This window comes from Ceratotherium simum, chromosome 4 (assembly GCF_057802395.1).
Source record: "Ceratotherium simum simum isolate JZ-2026a chromosome 4, ASM5780239v1, whole genome shotgun sequence".
NCBI lineage: Eukaryota > Metazoa > Chordata > Mammalia > Perissodactyla > Rhinocerotidae > Ceratotherium > Ceratotherium simum.
Genome location: NC_141903.1, coordinates 85,952,381 through 85,973,941, shown reverse-complemented (window position 1 = coordinate 85,973,941; position 21,561 = coordinate 85,952,381). Strand labels below are relative to the sequence as shown.

The following is a 21,561-nucleotide window of genomic DNA, read 5'->3' as shown; positions in this document are numbered from 1 at the left end:
TAAAGAACCATTCAGATATTCTCTTCTTACTGCAGTAGAATATTTTCAAATGGAGTGATTCTTGACATTATTTCCCTAAAATCACAAAAAGATGCAGCACTTTGAGGGTTCTATTTTGTAAGGAGAACTTCCTTTTACAGTAGCATCGCTCCTAGAGTGGGAGCAGTAAGGTCTCCAGGTGCTGTGAAAGCAAGGGGGAGCTCACCAGGGAGGGCTTCTCTCAGCTGTGCACTCAGAGGGTAGAAAAACATACTGCAGTTGAGGTTGGGTTGTGGGCGGTGGGGAGGAAGGAAGGTCAGTGACCACAGTTAGAATGAGATGAACAAAAGCCAGACGAGTAAGGAGAGGAAGGCCTGGCAGAGAGCTCTTTCTGGGGTGAGGAGTAGGAGTAGCTCAAGGTTGATTTTGATGCATGAGTCACTGGGCGGGAGTCGAAGAGGCTTCTATTGTGACACCAAGGAAACAGAAGCTGGGGATAGGCCACAATGGTGCAGTGACAGAATAAGGACCTTGTTGCTAGGGTCTGGGAACAAACACCAGAAACCTGGAGGAGTAGAGATGGAGCTCTAGCTCCTGGTCCCCTTTCCCACTCCACCTCCCCACAAGTTGTCTGAGATGTCGCCTTCCACCTAAACATCACCTTCCTGTCTTCAGACTTTAACTCTGGTCTCTGACTTCTGCTTAGTTCCACATTTGCTAGCCATTTGCACAGAAGACTGCCACCTTCCCTTCCTGGAATCTCTAAGGTTTTCTGCTTTCCTCGTGCCCTGATCACCAGCCCTACTAACTCAGCAGAGATGGAAGTGCCGGCCCTCTCTGAAACTCTTAAGCCTACTGCTGATGTCAATCAAGAATCTCCGGAGCCCAGGATTATCGTTGCCTTATTTGACATCGGATCACTTCCTCCTGTCTCCTGGGGTTCTCTCCCCTCCCTAAAGAGTGGTGGCCATCAAGCAACTGAAGAGCAGACTGCAAAGAACTTTGAAAATCTCCTGAAAGAAATGAAGAATATTCTTAAAAATGTGACAGGTTATGAAGAGAAGATCACAGAAGCAAAAGAATCTTTTGAGGAAACCACTATCTCTGAGGATGTGTTGGAACTTAAAGGAAAAATCAGAGGACTTGATGAAATAAACAGAGCGCTATTGAAAAACCTGCTTGGTAGTTTAGACCTAGAGAAAGAACAGAATACAAAGAAACAGGAGATGATATTGAAAAACCAGAACTCCAAGGACACAGTACAAGGTTTTGCAAGGGATTTGGTAAATCGTTCAGAAGAAATAAGAGCCCTTGATGAAATTCAGCTAAGTAAGGAAAAAGCAAAGTCCAGTTTTCCTCATGCTCAAGAAAAAAATATGAAACTTAGGAACAGCATGGAGCAGTTACTACAGGAAGCAGAACACTGGAGTGTGCAACATACTGAGCTTAGTGAACTAATAAAATTGTACCAGAAGTCTCAGAAAGACATAAGAGAAACTCTTGCAAATAGTGGAATCCACTTCCAAACTCAACTGAATAACGAGCTGTCAGCTAAGTGTGAGCTGGAGGAACAAGTGAGGAAATTGAAACATGACACGTATTCATTGCGTTTGATTGCAGCTTTGCTGGAGAATGAATGCCAGATCTTACAGCAGAGAGTAGAGCTTCTCAAGGAACTTCATCATCAGAAAGAGGGAGCTCGGCAAGAGAAGCCGGTTCAGATCATCCACAAACAGGACAAGAAAGAACCGAAGCTGTCGGAGGCAAAGAAGGTAGAAATTCATAAGCAGAAAATGCAAGAAATAGAGGGTGCATTTCAGAAAAGAGACCAATTCTATAGAAGCCTGGATGCCTGTCGTAATAAGAAAGCTCGTAATAACTGGTTCAATATTCATATTGCAAGAAGAGCTCTTGTGGGAAAAAAGAGGCCAGGCAGCAGCCTAAGATAGAAAACATAAAAAGTAGAAGAAAAGGCGGTTCTTCAAAAAACTTTACTACATCCAACTCCAGGCATAATCTATCATCAAACCTAGGATAGATCTGTTGGTTCAACCAAGAAAGAGCTATAACATGACAAGATTAACACCGACTTGGTTCATTACCTCGGTAGCTACGTAAGTTTGGTCTTTAATGACCATTAGCGTCAACATCAAGTTCATAATTTTTCATCTTTACAATCTGCTTGTTTTTGTAGTTATTAGATAGAGGTCCTATGACACTTTAACCAAAAGTGAGGAGTTACAGGTCCAATTAAGTAAAGGCCTAAATAAAAACCAGATCAAACAAAGGAAAGTGTTTTTTTCTTTATTTAAAGATTACCTGGGGGGGAATGTTTCGGGGAAAAAAAGTATACAACACTTTAGTTGTGAACCTTTAAAGGTTGCTTTTTAAATTCATGTTTCCTTTCCCTATTATCCACTGACGTGTGGGAAGCCCTGGAGTAAAAAGTAATGCTGATGAACCACCCCTAAACAGTTTTTCTCTTCTCATAAATCTCCCTATCCCCTGGATCTACTTTTTCTAATATTCCTCCCTCCTCCTCAACTAGGCAGCAGAGGCCCTAGGGGAAGGACACCTTGGCTTGTTTAGAAGAATAGATATGTATCTAGATTTTGTTCTGTGCTGGAAACATTCCTCCCATTCCTCCAGGCGGGGACAGTAGAGTTACCCAGGGGAAAAAGCAATACCTCTGTTAGGGGAGCTGGACTTCTGGTTCCAGAAAAGATGGAGCAGATGCGTTTCTCCCTATTCCTCCCATTAAGTGAACTAAAAACCCTGGACATTATGTATAAAATGAACATGAGAAGATTCTGAAAGATGGAGAGAAGGAGATGGACTGGCCAGGGTCCCTGAGACTTAAGGAATAACACGATGTTGAGTTCCCTGGCTATTCTTTTTGTCTCATATATCCTGGACTGAGTGGTGGAGGAGCCCACAACCCAGAAATGCCAATGCATTTAGACAAAAAATGGCACCCCACCTCCCGCCATAATGCTTGCTTTCTCTTGCCAAAAGATGAGGAAAAGGACAGTCTGGCAAGACAGAAACCTTTTGACAAAAACTGCCCTACTCTAGCCAAACTGCATGGAAAATGCCATGCCTCCACCTCACCTCCATCAGCAAATACTGAACGAAGAGCCTAGACTTTAACCCTTGCCCAGAGATAGTGAGGTACTCCTCCCCCTTTCTTCTGCAGTGGTGCAGAGAAGGCAGGGTGGGGACTCTGAAGTTCCACCCCCACCTGATGGTAAAAAGGCGCTCCTCCCTGACCACCTTCCGTCAGTGGAGTGGAATGTCAGTGGAGGCCACATGGATAGCCTAGATTTCTACACCCTTCCCCAGCTCACACAACATCAGAAGAAGCCTGCTAAAACAGAAGATTTAAATAAGATCCAGGGCCTCATAGCATAATGCTCAAAATGTCCAGGATGTATAGAAAAATCACTCATCATACCAAGAATCAGGAAAATCACAACTTGAATGAGAAAAGACAATTAACAGATGCCAACAATGGGATGACAGATGTTGGTATTACCTGACGAGGATTTTAAAGCAGTCATTATAAACCTGCTTTACTGAACAATTACAAACACATTTGAAACAAAACAAAAAAATAGGAATTTTCAGCAAAGAAACAGAAAATATAAGGAAGAAGCAAATGGAGATTGTAGAATTGAAAAATGTAAGTAAAAGAAACTCATTGGATGTGCTCAATGGTAGAATGTTGATGTCAGAGGAAAGATTCCATGAACTTGATGATAGAACAATAGAAATTATCCATTTGAATAACAGAGAAAATAGGCTGAAAAAAATAGAGTCTCAAGAATCTGTGGAACAGTGACAAAAGATCTAACATCGGTGTCATCAGAGTCCTCCCCAAAAAGGCGGAGAATATGAGCTGAAAAAGTATTCAACAAAAAAAAGTCTGCAAATTCTCCAAATTTAGTGAAAGACATAAACCTACAGATTCAAGACACTGAGTGAACTCCAAATAGTATAAACTCAAAGAAGTTTAAGGCACTTTCAATCAAATTTCTGAAACCTAAAGACAAAGTAAAAGTCTTGAAAGCAGTGAGAGAGAAATGACTCATTAGATGTAGGAGAACAATGATCCAGATGACAGTGACTTTCTCATCAGAAACCACAGAGGCCAGAAGGAAATGAACATCTGTCAAGAACTGAAAGAAACGTCAACGCAGAATTGTTTGCTCAGTGAAAACATCCTTCAGGAATTAAGATGAAGTCAATACATTCTCAGATAGAGGAAAAGTGAGAGATTTTGTCACTATTTATTGGGAGAGCCCATTTGGTTACATAACTAATCCTCCTTTTCTTCGCATTCAAGAAAATAAGTGAAAATAACCCTTTAACCTCAGACTTTGTCCTATTCCATCTCCAAATACAAATTTCACATATGAGGTGCTGAATGAATGAAATGAGAAACTACAACATCACTGAACCAAACAATCACTTGTGTTTTAACTTGTTCATAGGCATTACCCGCACAAATTCAGTCAATGTCGTCTATCATCAAATGCTAAGGGGCTAACTCTCTAGTTCCCAAACTGTGCACTGAGGCTCCCCTGGTACCACAGCAAACTCACAAGGGAACCAGAGGATATTTAAATTTTTGAGAGAAGCACAGCAATATGCGACACCTGTTGCACACGACACACACTGGAGGCAGTCATAGTTTCAACATTAGATTTCACGTAGCCCCATACCCAGAAGTGACATTTCCATTGGTGAGAACTCAGTCATGAGGCCACATCTGTCTGAAAGCAACTGGGAAATGAGGTTTTTAGCTGGGCAGTCATGTTACCCAGGCAGAAGGAAGAATTAATTGTGGAACACTGTGAGGTACAGAGAAAATATTTCTATGTTTCTGCACAGTTAGGGCTTTCTGAGCAAATTTTATGGAAACTTGAGATCCTGGACTAAAAGCAAGCTCTAGAAGATGACTTACAACTGTACAGAGAAGGAGAACTCAAAAGACTCACCTAACTTTGGAGACGTGTGTTTACATTTCAAGTTGGGGTGAGGCCTGGACTTTGGAGACATCTCTGGGTTGTAAAGCCAGAGACGCTGGACTTCTCCCGCCCCTGGAGAGATTTATTTACATTATAAAAAGGTGAGAGTGAGAACCCAGGATCCTTTACCTGATCTTCAAGGAGCAGAGGTTCCTGGCCCCCTCCTTTTAGAAGGGGAAGACAGCTGCCTTTCTTGTCTACGTAAATGCCTAGGTTCATTCTCTCAGCTTTCCTCACTAGCAGCACAGACCGTGCTGCACGTAGGGTGACATCTGGTTCTCATCACCTCTCTCCAGGGCTAAGAACTGGAGCACAATTATTATGTAAGTAACAGCGATCTGTGTCTGATCCAGAAACCTCATGTGTGCATTCAGGACAAGATAAAGATGAATACTAAAAACCCAACAAAGACAAGCACCGTCTCCACCATCGGTTCTATTATGAACAAAGCCTAGGGCGTAAGAAATTCTCATATGTTGAAGTACTGAAAATAAAATTTGAAATATTGCTCCCTATTCCACAAACTAACATTTCTTTCTTGTGTCTGGAATATGGATCACTTTACAAATAATCTAAGAGCCAAAATTTTCCTATTACAGCCCTTGGTAAAAGAAAAAGATTTCCAGTTAACCAGTATTGAGGTACTCAAGGAATCACACATTTCTTTCCATCTGCCTTTCCCTCTAATGGAAACTACACACCATCTACATTGTTTTATTTTCCAACCATCTTGATTAATAAAACATTGTGCGGTTCATTTTTGTGCTTTACCGGATATGTGGTTCATATTACCAAGAAAGAAATTGTTGCTAAAATAAATTACAGCTGTTTTATTAAGCTTCAAATACAGCAAGCAAGCTCTGCTACATCAGACCCTCTAGATTTGGTTAAAATTTTTAACATTTTATGTGTGTAATAAAATTGTTCTCTTATCACAAGGTCCTATATATTTTTTTTACCCAATTTCAAAACATGTAAATGAGAATTTCTAAAAACAAGGCATTTTGAAAGGTGTTTCATGTGGATTCCAGTGGATAATAATCAATTATAGTCTGATAAACATAAAATTTATTTGGAGAAGGATCATGGCATTTCTTATGTGGAAGGATTTTTAGGCCATTACTTGTTGACAGTGAAAAGCCAAGGTGTGAAATCAGTGCAAATCTGAAAGAATCAATACTGGCCTAGTCCAGAGTTCTTTAATACTATATTTTCTCATACCCTAGCATCAAATTCCAATAAGAATCAAACTATGTTTTTGGAACTTTTAGATGTTCATTCCCGTCATCATTCTGTCCAACAGCAATAGTAATTTTTAAGATATATTTTTTTGGATAACCGTCCTAGGAAGAAGAAAAAATTCATACAAAGTTCTTTGTCAAATAAATTTTTCCCAATAAATTCTTCATCGTAATGAACTAGGGATTCTTGACTTCGAAGTACTTGAATTTCTATAAAGTCTTTCCCATCAAGCCACAGCAGTTCCACAGATTACAACAAAACAAAACAGTTCTTGATAATATTAATACTTTACCAGGAATAAGCACTTCGTTTCTCCTTTAAAATATATTCCATGAACCAAAAATTATTTTTAAAAATTTGTATTCCATGTAGGTCCAGAAAAGGGTTTGTTTACCACCTTTTAGCTCTTTAAAAAATTATGAAATGTAACAAATATACAGAAAAATGCATAAAACTTATAAGTACAGTTTAACAAATAATTAAAAATTAAAAATCTATTTAACCACCCCTTGGGTCATGTCAAACTGTTTTCGAAAGTGGTTGTACCAATTTACGTGCCACTCATCACTGTAATAGTGTTTCTATTGCCCTATATTCTCACTATAATTGGATGTTGTCAGACGTTAATTTCGTGGTTGTGTAATAGTACCTCATGCTAGCTTTAATTTGCATTTCCTTGATTACTGAGTTTAGTCAACTCTTTATGTTTTTTGGCCATTTGAATTTCGTTTTTTTATGAAGTACCTTCAAATTATTGACTTACAGGAGTTCTTTATGTATTCTGAGCCCTAGTTCTGTGATGTTCATGAGTTACAAACTTTGTCTCCCACTCTGTGGCTTGACTTTTTTGCTTTCTTTGTGGCGTCCTTTGATGAACAGAAGTTCTTAATTTCAATGTAGCCCAATTTATCCACCTTTTCCTTTTTAATTATGGTTATGTTTTATTTAAGAAACTCTTACCTATCTCATGAATAAAAGTCTTCTAAAATCCTCTTATTTCATGTCTTTTCACATGTATTTCTTTCCTCTCTCTGGAATAGATCTAGACAGAGGGATTCAGCAAGGTGTTTAGGTTGGTTGCCCAAGGATTCTGCAATTATGGATGTTTTCATGTCCTTTTTGTATGTCTATGATTTCTGAGCACTTTTTTTTTTTTTAATAATTTTATTTATTTATTTTTCCCCCAAAGCCCCAGTAGATAGCTGTATGTCATAGTTGCACATCCTTCTAGTTGCTGTACGTGGGACACGGCCTCAGCATGGCCGGAGAAGCGGTGCCTCGGTGTGCGCCCGGGATCCGAACCCGGGCCGCCAGCAGCAGAGCGCGCGCACTTAACCGCTAAGCCACGGGGCCGGCCCTCTGAGCACTTTTTAATCTTTCTAATAAGAAAAATATGAGAAGTTTTATATAAAACAAATAATAAGGATAGTATAATGGACGAAGCATTGCACAAAAAGGGAAGTGATTTTGTGTCCTAACTTGTCTGGGTCCTAAATGTTCCTCAGACAAGATGGAGATAGTAATTTTCTCTTGGACCAAGGACTAGTGGTCAAAGGTTCCCCGGCTCCCTGTCAACTAAGTCTTATTGTTCTCAGGGAGTGGGAACAGATTAGATGAGAGAGCTAGAAACTAGTCAGATGCAAGCATGGCCAAAAAGGAGGGGAACAATAGCAAATAATCCAGGCCTACAAGATGTCCAGAAGTTGGGGTCATTGATATTTTGCAAGTAAAAACAAAGATAGCGTTACATAAAGGAGAAAGATACACCAGATCAAAGTGAAGTAGAGGAGTGGATTTATCATCATCATCACAGTATCACTATCAGTATTATTTTTTATAATGTTCTTCCGCAAACCTGATTGATGTAGAAAGCCATTTTTTAAATACTTCTTGGGGCTGGCCCAGCGGCATAGCAGTTAAGTGCGCATGCTCCGCTTCAGCAGCCTGGGGTTCACAGGTTCTGATCCGGGCACGTACTGACGTACCGCTTGTCAAGCCATGCTGTGGCACCGTCCCACATAAAGTAGAGGAAGATAGGCACAGATGTTAGCCCAGGGCCAATCTTCCTCAGCAAAAAAAGAGGAAGTTTGGCATCGGATCTTAGTTCAGGGCTAATCTTCCTCACCAAAAAGTAAATAAATAAAATAAAATGTGTAAAAAAAATACTTCTTAACATAAGTAAAGGCCTCAGACAAGGGCTCATGATATGAGCGTCACAGTCAGTTGAGTGTCTTTCTGGAGGAAACCACCAACTAATATCTAATTAAATCTTCTCTCATAGAGACACACACATCAGTTTGGTTGGCACTGGTCTGTTATGCAGCTTCATTTTATGAAGAACTAGGTGCTGATCTTTGCATTCTGTTTTGATTTTAAGGATTTTTTTTTTTTTTAATTTAGGAGAAAAGTACTATTCAGTGGTCCTCAGACTTTTCTGGGGAAATATTCTATTTTATTTATTTGTATCTTTTCCCTTTTTCTTGATCTACCACATTAATTATTTCCAAAAACTGGATTTGGGTTTGTTAATCTTCTTTATTATTTTTAGCGTTCTATTTCAATGACTTCTGTCCTTATCTTGGTTTTCTTTATTTTTTTAGTTGTTTTGCTGTGCTATTTCAACTTCTTGAGTTGAATGCTTACTGCGGTTATTTTTAATTTTTCTTGTTTCCTCAAAAATATCTCTAAAGCTATAAATTTCCCTGTATATACCACTATGGATGTGGATCACAAGTGTTCATACGAAATGCTTTCATTATTACTAATTTTAAGTTTTTCAAAATATTTTTTATGATTTCCTTTATCCCAAACGTTATTTAGCAGGGTAGTAGATAGACTGGTATGACTTTAAGTATTATACTTTAAATTATACATCAGCATCATATGGTATCCTCTGCATGTTTGACATATTGCACAGGAAAAAAAATTTTTAAGGAAAAAAAAGAAAATACATTTATCTTACAACCCAGCAATTTTACTTCTACTTATAAACTCTATAGAAACTCTTGCACATGAGCAAAAGTAGACACGTATAATATTCTTTGCAACATTGCAATATTGTAGGAAGTAAAGCTAATGTCTATCAGCAAAGAACGGCTAAACTGGGTTATATTCACGAAAACTAATAATATAGAAATTAAAATGAGCTAAATATACATGTATCAGCTTGGAGAGATTGTTTTTGACAACTTTGGTCAGAACTTTGGGCTGATGTCACTTATGATATCTAATCAAAAGAAGTTCATTTTATTAATCTAAGAACTTTAAATTAAGAACTTTAAGAAAACTAACCATTTAAAGTTTTCATTTCTTAAATGAATAGAGTATGTACACAATAATTTTTATAACATTACTATTTAGCATTTTTCATAATTTTTCTTATTATATATTGCTGTCAACAGTAAAATACTATCCAATATTCTAACATATTTTTATTTTTTTTTTTTTTAAAGATTTTATTTATTCAGTTTTTTCCCCCCAAAGCCCCAGTAGATAGTTGTATGTCATAGGTTCACATCCTTCTAGTTGCTGTACGTGGGACTCGGCCTCACGTTGGACGGAGAAGTGGTGCCTCGGGGCGCTCCGGGATCCGAACCCGGGCCGCCAGCATCAGAGCGCGCACACTTAACCGCTAAGCCACGGAGCCGGCCCTCTAACATATTTTTAAGTCAGTTTTTTTAAAGGACAATCTTCCAAGGAAGAAAAGAGAATGGCAACCGTAACCAGTCACTGTATTCCAAATATATTGATATCACTTACAGCCATATTTGGATTTTCCAATAGTGTTTTCTGAACATCAGGCTTATTGGTGAAAATTATTTTTAAAAAGAGTACATTAGCACCTCTGAGAGGCATACACTCATATGTGCCTATAACCTTCTTTATACTAAGGTTTGAAGTTTTCAAGGGAAGCATTATAGCTCTAATGGCATCTTCTCTTTACCTGATACAATTCTTATTCATGAAAAGTAACTAAGCAACAATATACTTTTCTTAGTTGACCTCCAGTCATTAGTTCTCTTTTCGGCCTTGAAGTCTGCTGAGGTCATGCATTTACTGTCAACATAGGAGTTTTACCTTGTTGTAATGCTTTTTTTTTTATACCCTTATTTGGTTGCCAAGCTGGGTTTGGCTTCTCCTCAATGATTTCCACTGGGCAGTTGTGTCATGGAAGACACAAACTTAATGGGAAATCATTCAGCCTTTCACCGTTGAATACAAGGTTAGCTGTAGATTTTTGTAGATATTCTTTACCAAGTAGGGAAATGTCCCTCTATTTCCAGGTTTCTGAGAGTTTCTCTCAGGAGTAAGTGTTGAATTTTGTCAAATGCTTTTTTTGCATCAATTGATATGCTTATGTGATTTTTTTTAATTAGCTTATTAGTATAGTGGATTACATAGACTGATTTTTGAGTATTGAACCAGCCTTGCATTCATGAAATAGACTCACTTGGCCATAGAATTATTATTTTTTATATTGCTCAATTACATTTGTTAATATTTTTAATAAGAATATTCATGTCTATATTCATAAAGGATATTGGTCTGAAGTTTTCTTTTTTGTACTGTGTTTGTCTGGTTTCAGTATTAAGGTAATATTGACTTTACAAAATGAATTGGGAAATGTTCCTTCCTCTTCTAATTTCTGGAAGAGATTGTGTGCAGTTGACATTATTCTTCTTTGAACATTTGGTAAAATTCTCCAGTGAAACTTTTGGGCCTGGAGATGTTTTGGGGGGGAGATTATAAATTATGAATTCAATTTTCTTAATAGTTATAAGGTTATTCAAATAATCTGTCTCAGATTGGGTGAGTTGTGGTAGTTCATGTTTTTTGAGGAATTGATCCATTTCATCTAACTTGTCAAATTTGTATGTGTAGAGTTGTACCATCAGCTCAATTATTCTTTTGATATCTGCAAGGTTTGTAGTACTATCCTTTGTTCCATTCTTGATATTGATAATTTTGTGTGTGTGTGAGGAAGATCAGCCCTGAGCTAACATCCATGCTAATCCTCCTCTTTTTGCTGAGGAAGACCGGCTCTGAACTAACATCTATCGCCAATCCTCCTCCTTTTTTTCCCCCCAAAGCCCCAGTTGTATGTCATAGTTGCACATCCTTCTAGTTGCTGTATGTGGGACGTGGCCTCAGCATGGCCAGAGAAGTGGTGTGTCGGTGCACGCCCAGGATCAGAACCTGGGCCGCCAGTAGCAGAGCATGTGCATTAACTGCTAAGCCACTGGGCCGGCCCAGATATTGATAATTTGTGTCTTCTGTTTTTTTCCCTGTTGATCTTGTTAGAGGTTTGTCAATTTTATTGATCTCAAAGAACTAGTTTTTTGTTTCATTGATTTTTTTTTTCTCTTTTCATTTTCATTGATTTCTGCTCTTCATTATTTCCTTCCTTCTGCTTGCTTTGGGTTTATTATTGCTCTTCTTTTTCTATTTTTTTGAGATGGGGTCTTAGATTACTGATTTGAGACTTTTGAAAATTCCTATAATAAAAATCATAACCTGAATATATGATTGTTGCACAGCAATTGGTAAACTTTTCTCTTTGTTAAATATTGAAGGACGTTATTTTTCAAAATGTTTTTCTAATACTTAAAGAATGTTAGAAAATATTATTAAATTATAATTTTATTATATTTAATAATCCATTTGAGATTATTATCCTGTTATCTAACTTTATCAACTTAATTATGATTCAGTAAAAATATCTGAATGGCAAGATCTTGTGAGTACAAGAATATAACAAGAATAAGCCTTGTATGAAAGCTACCAAGTCTTCTTGTACTGCACTGAAGATAGAATTCTGGGAAAGTTTTTAAGTTTCAAAATCTGGAACACCACACAAAATAGATATTTTTGGAAAAATAGAGATGGAATCAAAGTTCAAGTGATAAAAAAGCAAATAAGAATTGTAAATTAGAGGGTTTTAAATGAAGCCCATTTGTATATGGTACTTTGCTAGATAATTTAAGTTCTATTCTTTATTTATTTTATAGATGGTACTTATATATCTGTACAAAATTCAAGAAGGTTCAAGAAGAGTGTATGGTGAAATATTCTTCTCACCCCTACCATTATGCAAAGCCCTAAAGTTATAGAGATAAAAGAAACCATAGTCCCTAATCTCATAATCTTGTAGCCCTGTGAGTTTTATCCTAAGGGCTCAGGCTTGCTCTTCCAGACAAAAATCCCAGGGCCCTTGCCAGTTAGCTCCCCTCTCTTGTACCTTACACAACTTTTTTGCTATTAGTTCCAGTCCTTCCTATGAGCAAACTCAATAGTCTCTAATTTTAAAATAAAACAGAACTACAGCTCCTATATCCCATCTCACTCTTTAGCTAGAGTCTAGAAAAAGCAATTCACATTCAATATCTTTAATTCCTCACTTTTTAAATTTCTTTATCAAACTAATATATGCAAAGGCCTAAAAAATAAATAATTGAATAAATTGAATGTTTACAATGTGCCTAGTGCTACTCTTAGCCTTTTACATGTGTTATCCCGGTTAATCCTGACAACAGTCTATACAGCAGATATTATTGTCTCCATTTTACTGATGAGGAAACCAACGTACAGATGAGTTTATGAAGAAAAAGGGGTGGCCCTCCCACCCCACTAGGGCCATTAGTTTTAACTGTTTTTGTTATTTGTTTTTCTTTTGGTTACCTCCATTTTTGTATGTTCATATTGCTGTTTATTTATTTTTTGTGTGTGTGAGGAAGATCAGCCCTGAGCTAACATCTGCCAATCCTCCTCTTTTTGCTGAGGAAGAGTGGCCCTGAGCTAACATCCTTGCCCATCTTCCGCCATTTTATGTGGGACGCTGCCACAGCATGGCCTGACAAGCAATGCGCTGGTGCACATCCAGGATCTGAACCTGGGATCTGAACCCAGGCCATCAGCATTGGAGAGTGCGCACTTAACCACTACACCATGGGGCTGGCCCCCATATTGCTGTTTATTAAGTGAACAAATTTAAACATTTTCTCTCTCTTTTTTTTTTTTTACAAGGAAGATTTGCTCTGAGCTAACATCTCTTGCCAATCTTCCTCCTTTTTTCGCTTGAGGAAGATTAGCCCTGAGCTAACATCCGTGCCAGCCTTCCTTTATTTTGTTTGTGGGTCACTGCCACAACATGGCTTGACAAGTATTGTAGGTCCATGCCTGGAATCCAAACCCATGAACCTGGGCTGCTGAAGCAGAGCACACCAGACTTAACCACTACACCATGAGACCGGCCCCTAGACATTTTCTTTTGATTTCCCAATCAGAAAATGAAGATTCAACTTCACTATATTCCCCTCCAAAAAAGTTACTTTGCTGTTTTCAGTCTCTCCTCTGATTAACTTCTGCAGCTGTGAACCACACACTTAAATCTCTATTTTGTTCCATTAGTTATAAACAATAGTTATTGATTCCTTACTTTGTTAGATGATATTTCATATCAGCTCTCATACTCTTTTCTCTAAGCACCAGACTCCTTTCTTTGTTCAACGAGATTTCATATCAGCTCTCATACTCTTTTCTCCAAACATTCCACCTTACCTAGACTCCTCATCTACTACTTTCTTAAGTCGTTTCTCTTCCCTACACTGGAATTCTTGCTGATGTGACTTTCTTATTGTTGACTCCATTGGCATTTTGCACGCATTTTCTTATTGGATCTCTACGTGATGCTTGACACCTTGACCCTGCTCCTTAAGCAGTGGTTTTCCTTGGTGTTCTGTTCTCAGTTCTCTCTTCTTAGGTGACCTCACTGGTACACAGGTCTGCAGTAATCCAGACACCTGCCCCACTCCCCCAAAAAGACGGCCTAAACTAAAGAATAGATATATTGGGGCCAAAGAGTAGGGATGGATGTGAGATTCCACATCTTATGGGCTGTGTATTCAGTATGACTTGGTGAAGAAGTCAATGTGTGCAATTGGAAGAGTGAGTAGTAAGGGAAAAAAAGGAGGAGTTAAAATAAAACTTAGGGCTCCAGTTTCAGCACTGGGTTCCATTCATTGAGATAGGAGGTGAAACAAGTTTGGAAAGAAATATAATGAGTCAACTTTTGGATATGGAATTTCTGGTTTTTTGCACAAATGCACAATGCACAAACTACTGAGGGCATATGTTTGAAAACAAAATAATTCCAGAAGTGAAAGGAAACTTATTGGTCCCATATGTCTACCTTGTTAATAGAAGTATGTAGGCATATTGGTTAACAAATTTTTGTTAAGCACTTATTTTGTATCAGGCCTCAGGTTAAGTATATATTAAAGAAACAAGGAGAGAGATCTTGTAGGAGACAATTGGATTTTTGTAGCGTTGTGGCAGATTTGTTTCTGACTCCCCTTTTCAAGAATGTTTGTATAGTGAACAGCCTTGGAAGCCTCCAGGGCAGAGAGGTGTGTTTGCTGCTTAGGATAATAAAGATGTTTCCCTCCAGGGCAAAGGTTGAGTAGGTTTGCTATCAGCTCCTTTTAAAGATTGAGATTTCCTAAATTCAGAGTTCCTCATCTGGGACATACACCCGTTATGTGTGCAGCATCTATCTGGGCCCTTTTCTCTATCATTCCTACGGGATGGGGGTGGGGGTGAGGTGTAAGAGAACAGATGTGAACATGAGGCTCATGTTGCCTCTGATATGAATAATAAAGTCCTCTGTTTCTGACCCAGGAGTCTCATGTCTTCTGTCAGCACTTATGAAACTGTGGCAGGTTGACTAGTTAGCTTGGAAGTAGGCTAAAATTTCAGGCCATTCATAGTACTTGACAATGTCCAGCAAACAGTTGGATACATGATCTTGAGTTCAGAAGAATCTGAGCTAATGATGTGGCTTTGGGTGTCATTAGTACATAAGCGGTAATTAAACCATGGTACTGGAAGTGATCATCGAGGCTAGCGTTATCTGGAAAAGAGGACCTAATACAGAGCTTTGAGGAACTCCAGCATTTATTTTATTTATTTTTTTTTTTAATTTTATTTATTTATTTATTTTTCCCCCAAAGCCCCAGTAGATAGTTGTACGTCATAGTTGCACATCCTTCTAGTTGCTGTATGTGGGACGCGGCCTCAGCAGGGCCAGAGAAGCAGTGCGTCGGTGCGCGCCTGGGATCCGAACCAGGCCGCCAGCAGCAGAGCACGCGCACTTAACCGCTAAGCCACAGGGCCGGCCCAACTCCAGCATTTAATAATCTGATAGAAGAGGGGGAGTCCAAGGGAGACTTGAGGAAGGCTTCAGGTCAGTGTGGTGTTGCAGAACCAAAGGGAGAGAGTGCTTCAAGGAAGAGAGAATGGTCAAGTGTGTCAAATGCTGAGAGACCACATAAGAGAAGAACTGAAAATGTCCCTTGAATTTAGCATTTGGGAGGTTACTGTAACTTAGCAAGAGCAGTTGAGTGGAGTAATTGGGTGGAGTCTTAACTGAAGATGATTGAGGTGAAGAAATGGAGGCAGTGACTAAGGCCAACAGCTCTTTCCTACAGAAGAGGAAGAGAAGAAGGAGGGGTCAAAGAAAAGCCTTTGCTTTCAGCTTTCTAGGCAAAGATTATGCAAATGGCAATGTGATCACTGCCAATGCTTTTCAGGGGTGACCAAAAATTCTTTCTCTGCTGTGAAAACCTTGATGGTCTAAAGACAGTCCTTTGGTTTGGGGCTGAAGAGCTACACAGAGTCTGTTAAGCCCATGTGTACTAAATTAAAAGAGTTATTTTTATTCCAAGAGATCTTCCAATACCTCCTCCAAGGTCAAAGATAGAGACAATAAGAAAAATTCAGAAATGGACTTAGTGGAGACATAGGCCATCAGCAAAACTACGAAAACAGATAAAAAGCTAAGAATGCAAGTGCCATTTTGGGAAAAAGTGTATGAGGAACTTTATTGTCATCAAGATAACCAAAGCCCAGAGGTCCTGCTTAGGAGCTCTTGACCTTAAAAGGACACTGAATAAAGAGACGATCATAAACAAGGAGAGAATGCCGCGGAGGGAATGAAGTCCAAGTAAGCCAATTTCCTTTGTAAACTGAGCCCCCACTGCACTCGCCCTGTAAGAAGACTTGAACTAATGAGGAGAAGCAGGGACAGAAAGCTTCCCCTTTTCCATTTAGTGCACACTTTTCTTTAACCTGCTGGTCATATATTTTTGTTCAATTTATATTGTAGGTGCCTTAAAAGCCATGTGTTTCTGTTGACATTTATTTATCCAATGAAGGTAGGATGAAATCAGTATTAAGATAAATTGTACAAGATGGAGAAAAAAATACATCTTGTGCCCTGTAGAGTCTATTCTAAAGGAATAAATTAAAGATTTACTGACTACCAAGCCCCAGGAGCAGAAAATACTAATAAAGATAGTTGGTAATTCTCTTACAGGGAGTAGTATTCCTACTCTGTTCCAATCTTCTTTATTGAGAGAGTAAAAACCATAACAAATGGGTACTAACCAGTAGGGTACAAAAAGTCACAGACCTTTATTTCCCTGAATCAAATTTAATCTGCTTTGAGGTGTGGAGGACAGTCAACCTCAGTTATTTGGGGGCTCCTTCTTTCCCTCCATGGGGTTCCACAAGGGCTCCTATGTCTCAGGAAACAGGTTTAGGGCTGGCCCTTTGTCCTCGGTGGCTGCATCTCTGCCACTGCTCCAAAGACTCCACAGTGCTGCTGCAGAGCCTGATCCCAGCTGCTGTCTTTTGGACCCTGAGGCTCCAGGCAGTTTCAGGCACGGGTCTCACCTGAATCTCCCTGCTGACTTCAGAACATGCCCATGTTCTTTAGTTCTCTGCCACCGGATGGTCCCTGTAGTTTCCTGCTGCCTTCCCAGGACTGAAAGAAGGTAAAAACTCTCATTCTTGAGAGACATGATCCACTTTTGCAATGGTGGAGATGAGCAAACAATATGCTAACTCCAGTTGAAATTTTAAAATAACTTATCTAGGGGCTGGCTGGTGGTGTAGTGGTTAAGCTCACGTGCTCCGCTTCGGCAGACCAGGGTTCATGGGTTTGGATCCCAGGTGTGGACCTACACACCACTCATCAAGCCATGCTGTGGCAGTGTCTCACATACAAAATAGAAGAAGATTGGCACAGATGCTAGCTCAGCAAAGGAGGAAGATTGGCAATAGATGTTAGCTTAGGGCCAATCTTCCTCACCAAGAAAATAAAAAACCTAGCCAGTTTAATTTGTATAACTCAAAAATTATCTTGTTCATTTGTTTCATCCTTCTCTCTCACAAAATATCTTTATTAAAGAAAAAATAACTGATTTGAATTTCATTTCTCTTCCTGGCTTCAGTGTAAGTGACGATTGGCAGAGGAATTATTTCACCAACAGCTGGCTGTTCTCTCTATAGGTTTATTTTAAGCCTGGAAGTATCTGTGCCATTTTGAGCTCTTGTGTGAGTTTCTTGGTAGGCAGCTTTCAAGCAGTCAGTTCAGATGCTCCATAAAATAGCACATATTTGCTTGATAGTGTGGGAGATCAAGATTTGGCCACCCTGAAATATATCTCTTTACCTTGATTGTTTTCTCTGAGGGACATTTGACCTCCCCCACTAACTGCCTAAAGAATTTGACATGGTGGCTCTTTTTTGGAACAGATTTTTTATCATGATGGCTGTAAAGATAATGTAAGATAGAGGTTATAATAGGAAAGGCACCAAGCCCCTTTTATCAAAAATTCTGTCTCTCTGGCCACATTCTCTAGATGGCCCTGCAAGGAGTTGCCAGACAAACATTTACATTTATAAAAAAAAATCTCCATTTATAAAGGTATCTCCCTCTCTGTTTTAAAAAGAGAGAGAGATGGCCTCATTTCTAGAGGCCTATCAATATAAAAAGTGAGACCTTAAATCTGTGTAATAACCTTACTCTTGTTTACTATACTTTAGTGATAATCTCCTATAACTGACTCCTCCCACCCCCAACATCCTCCTTTGTCGTTGGCTAAACATGATATTTAAGACAAAAATTTCTGCTATTGTATAAGAAAACACAGTGTCCCTGCTTTCTCCCATGTATACATGTTATTAAACTTGATATTATTTTCTCCTGCTAACCTGTTTTGTTAATTATTTGGCCAGCCATAAAAACCTTAAAAAAAAAGACAAAAAAAATTCTCCCTCTTCCCCCACAGTTTTGGTGACCACAAAGAAACCCTAACTGGCTGACAAGTTACCTTCTCTGGCTAAAAAACTGCCTTCTCCCTAGACTGCTACAGATGATGAGATACGGGAACGCCTGACAAAAGCCGACAAAAGGTAAGATTCCTTACCACGTCAGGCTCCCAAAATCTCTATCTTCGGGGTCCGGTGGAAGCAAGCAGTGAGAATTTTTTTCTCTTTCTAAATTTAGATTGGCAGGAGAAAATATTTGGGAAACTAGTTTCTTGTGCTTTTAGTGACTCTTAGTTTAAATTTGGTAGAGTACTCTTGGTTTTGATCTTGATCCCTTTTCCTCCCAGAGTAGTCTCTGTCTTGTTCTGTGTCCTGAGAACTTGGCTTTGTGACCAGTGAGAATCTTCTCCTTGGTCTCCACCATACGGAAGGTGCATTTACAGGGGTGCACCTTGGTGGCCAGTCGAGTAGACTGGGGTTCCAAACTGTCTCTTTGTCCGGCTGTGCCAAGATCTCAGGGGAGTTTGTCATAAAGGGCCCAGTCCCTAAGGGCTTTTGTGGTCTTAACCTTCGTTGCTTGTTAGTGCTGAAAAAATCCCATTCCAATATCACCTGCCCGGTGTCACAGATTAGTGGGTCTGTGACTAGAGGCGTCCCACACTATTGTGGGAGACCGGAGACACCATCCTTACCACCTGTGCAACGAAGGTCTTTACTTTCTCTGAATATGTTTAGGAGTGAATTCTATGGATCATGGGGGCTACATCATCTGCGCCCTCACCAGGGATGCCTCTTGCGTCCATGGTAAAGATTTATTCTAAGCATAGAAAGTTACCTCCGGGTCTTTCCTTAAAAAGGCTTATTGGATTGAGTCACTATTAGAATAAATATACAAATGAAGATCCTATGCGTCAATGGCCAGACGACGGATCCTTTGAATTGGGAAAACTTCTAAATTGGGGTAAAAAAATGTTTTGAGAGCTCTCACATAATTATTTATTTGGTACCTAAGAAAAGGCCAGAAAAAGGAAGGGAAAAATTTGAATAGCCTTAAGACCTTGACTCAGGTTACAATTGAAATGAGAACATGCAAAAGTGTAAGTGTTGATAAGATTATAAAGGTTGAAATGTTTGAGCTAATTTTATATAAAGAGGTTACATCAGCTTTGCCTGAGTATGTTTTAAAATGTCTGACTGGAAATGCTTCTCTTGTCCAAAATTAGAAGACCAAGACCTATTGATAAAAATCTTAATGATAACTGTGTTTAAAGGTATAGGAGATGATGAAATTTACAAAAAATACGTAAAAAAAAAACTGATGTTATTTCTATTACAGAACTGGTTAACAAAAATAGTAATTTAAATGATGGCTAATTTTATCTAATGTCTTATAAAGTCTTATAGGCAATCTAAATAATTATTGGGAATAAGTAACTAAGTAGTTGTGAAAAAGATGAATGTTGGATGAACTTTAAACAATAATTATGTGTTATGGTGGTTACAGCTTCCAAACTCTTTTTGGTGACTTAAAGCTTTAGAGTTTTGCTAAATTTTATGATAAAAATTCAATTGAGTATCTAGATCGTTTCCAAATAACATAAGATATTAGACATTGATTGCTAAGTATACGTTTGTCTACTTTTGGTTTTTCATTACAGGAAAACGAAAAGGTGTTTTGGGTCTATTGGTAAACATGTGTTTTATTAAAACATTGTACTATAAAGTAACATATTTCTAGAAATTATGAAGTGTTTATAAATTTCCCAAGCCACAAGATACTAATATAAAAGAAAGTTTATAATTGTTTACTTAGTTTTTACTTACAAATTAAGGTTTCTAAGGGTTAAAATTTCTAATTAATATATGTGATTGAAGCTACTAAAAATTAAAAAAAATATGTCTGTATACAAGAAAAGTAAGATGTATAAAGAAAGAACAAAGAATGGAAATATTTTGTTTGGTTGATTAAGAAAGATAAATTTGTCCTCAAGTACTAGGAGGGAAAAGAAAGACATGGGACAAATTCTGAATGTAAAAAGAAAGTTATAGGTTTGTGAAAGAGGAATTCTAGAAAAAAAGTTTTTGCGTGGTCAAATTGGCTAAGATTAAAATAAATTTAATTAAGTAAATGAGTTTTAGTATCAAAAGTAAGCTCATACAAAATTATAATTTGGTCTTATTTCTCTTAAAAGGATAATTTTCTTAAACTTGATAAAGAGGTTATAAAAGATTTTTCTTTACCTTTGGATAAGTCTACCTAAAAGACAGAAAAAAAAAAACCTGTTAAAATCATTTCCTGTGTTCAAAAGACTGAGGTCTCTCTATTAAGGCTTTTTAGACTGTTAATGCTCTGTTTGCTTTGACTTTTTATATTTTTTACAAGCTCTCCAAAATTCATATCTTAAATAAAGTGTTTTTTTTTACTTTTTTTCTTTGAAAATTTTCAAAGGGCCCTGAAACTTCTCAAAAAAATTTGCTCTCTTCCTATAAGGAGAAAGATACTTAACTTATTAGGCTTATTCAGTATGTTAAATTACATGGAAAGCATTGTCAGACAAGTGATGATAAGTCTGATTAGGTGCTATTATGTGGGCAAATGTTATTGACATAGGTGTTTTAAAATTGTATAACATTACTAAAATTCTGATCTGTCCTGGTTATCAGTCATAATTCTGGTTATTATTATTTTAAAGTGTTGTATGTCACAAAATTAACCAAATTTCTCTGTCAATTGCCATTTTGAGGTCTTGTTGTTTACAGACTTGTTTCTTTCCTCTAATGCTTTTGCAAAATGTTTCAACTTCAGAAAAATTCATAGAAAGGACTCTGACATTTACATTGGAATACAGGTTTCTGACAAACTTTCTGATCATAAAACTGAACTGGATAAGAAATTACAGAAATCTGATGGAGAGACTGATAACTTCATGAAGCTGCTAACAAAAAGATTGGGATCAAAAATGGATTACACAAGACTGAATGAACTGATAAAGATGATTATAATTTTTATGATTTTTCGTTTGAAGTATTGCTGAATTTTTAATGTTTTGTTTTTTCAGATTTAAGAAAAACTTTTCTCTTTTCTCCCGAGCTAGCTATGACTTATAGCAATTTGGTAAATGATACTTTTATAAGTAAAATTAAAATATTTATCTTTTTCTCTCTACCTGATCCCTCCAGGATTTAGAAACTCTTAGTA

At 37.9% G+C, this 21,561-nt stretch overlaps 1 protein-coding gene across 1 annotated transcript; it reads left to right on the top strand.

The window, feature by feature from the left end:
• Window positions 1–740: 740 nt before the first annotated feature.
• On the top strand, window positions 741–1,928 carry SPZ1 (spermatogenic leucine zipper 1). The gene has a single exon (XM_004420414.3). The coding sequence runs from the start codon at window positions 798–800 to the stop codon at window positions 1,926–1,928; it is 1,131 nt and encodes a 376-aa protein (XP_004420471.1). The 5' UTR covers window positions 741–797.
• Window positions 1,929–21,561: the final 19,633 nt, after the last annotated feature.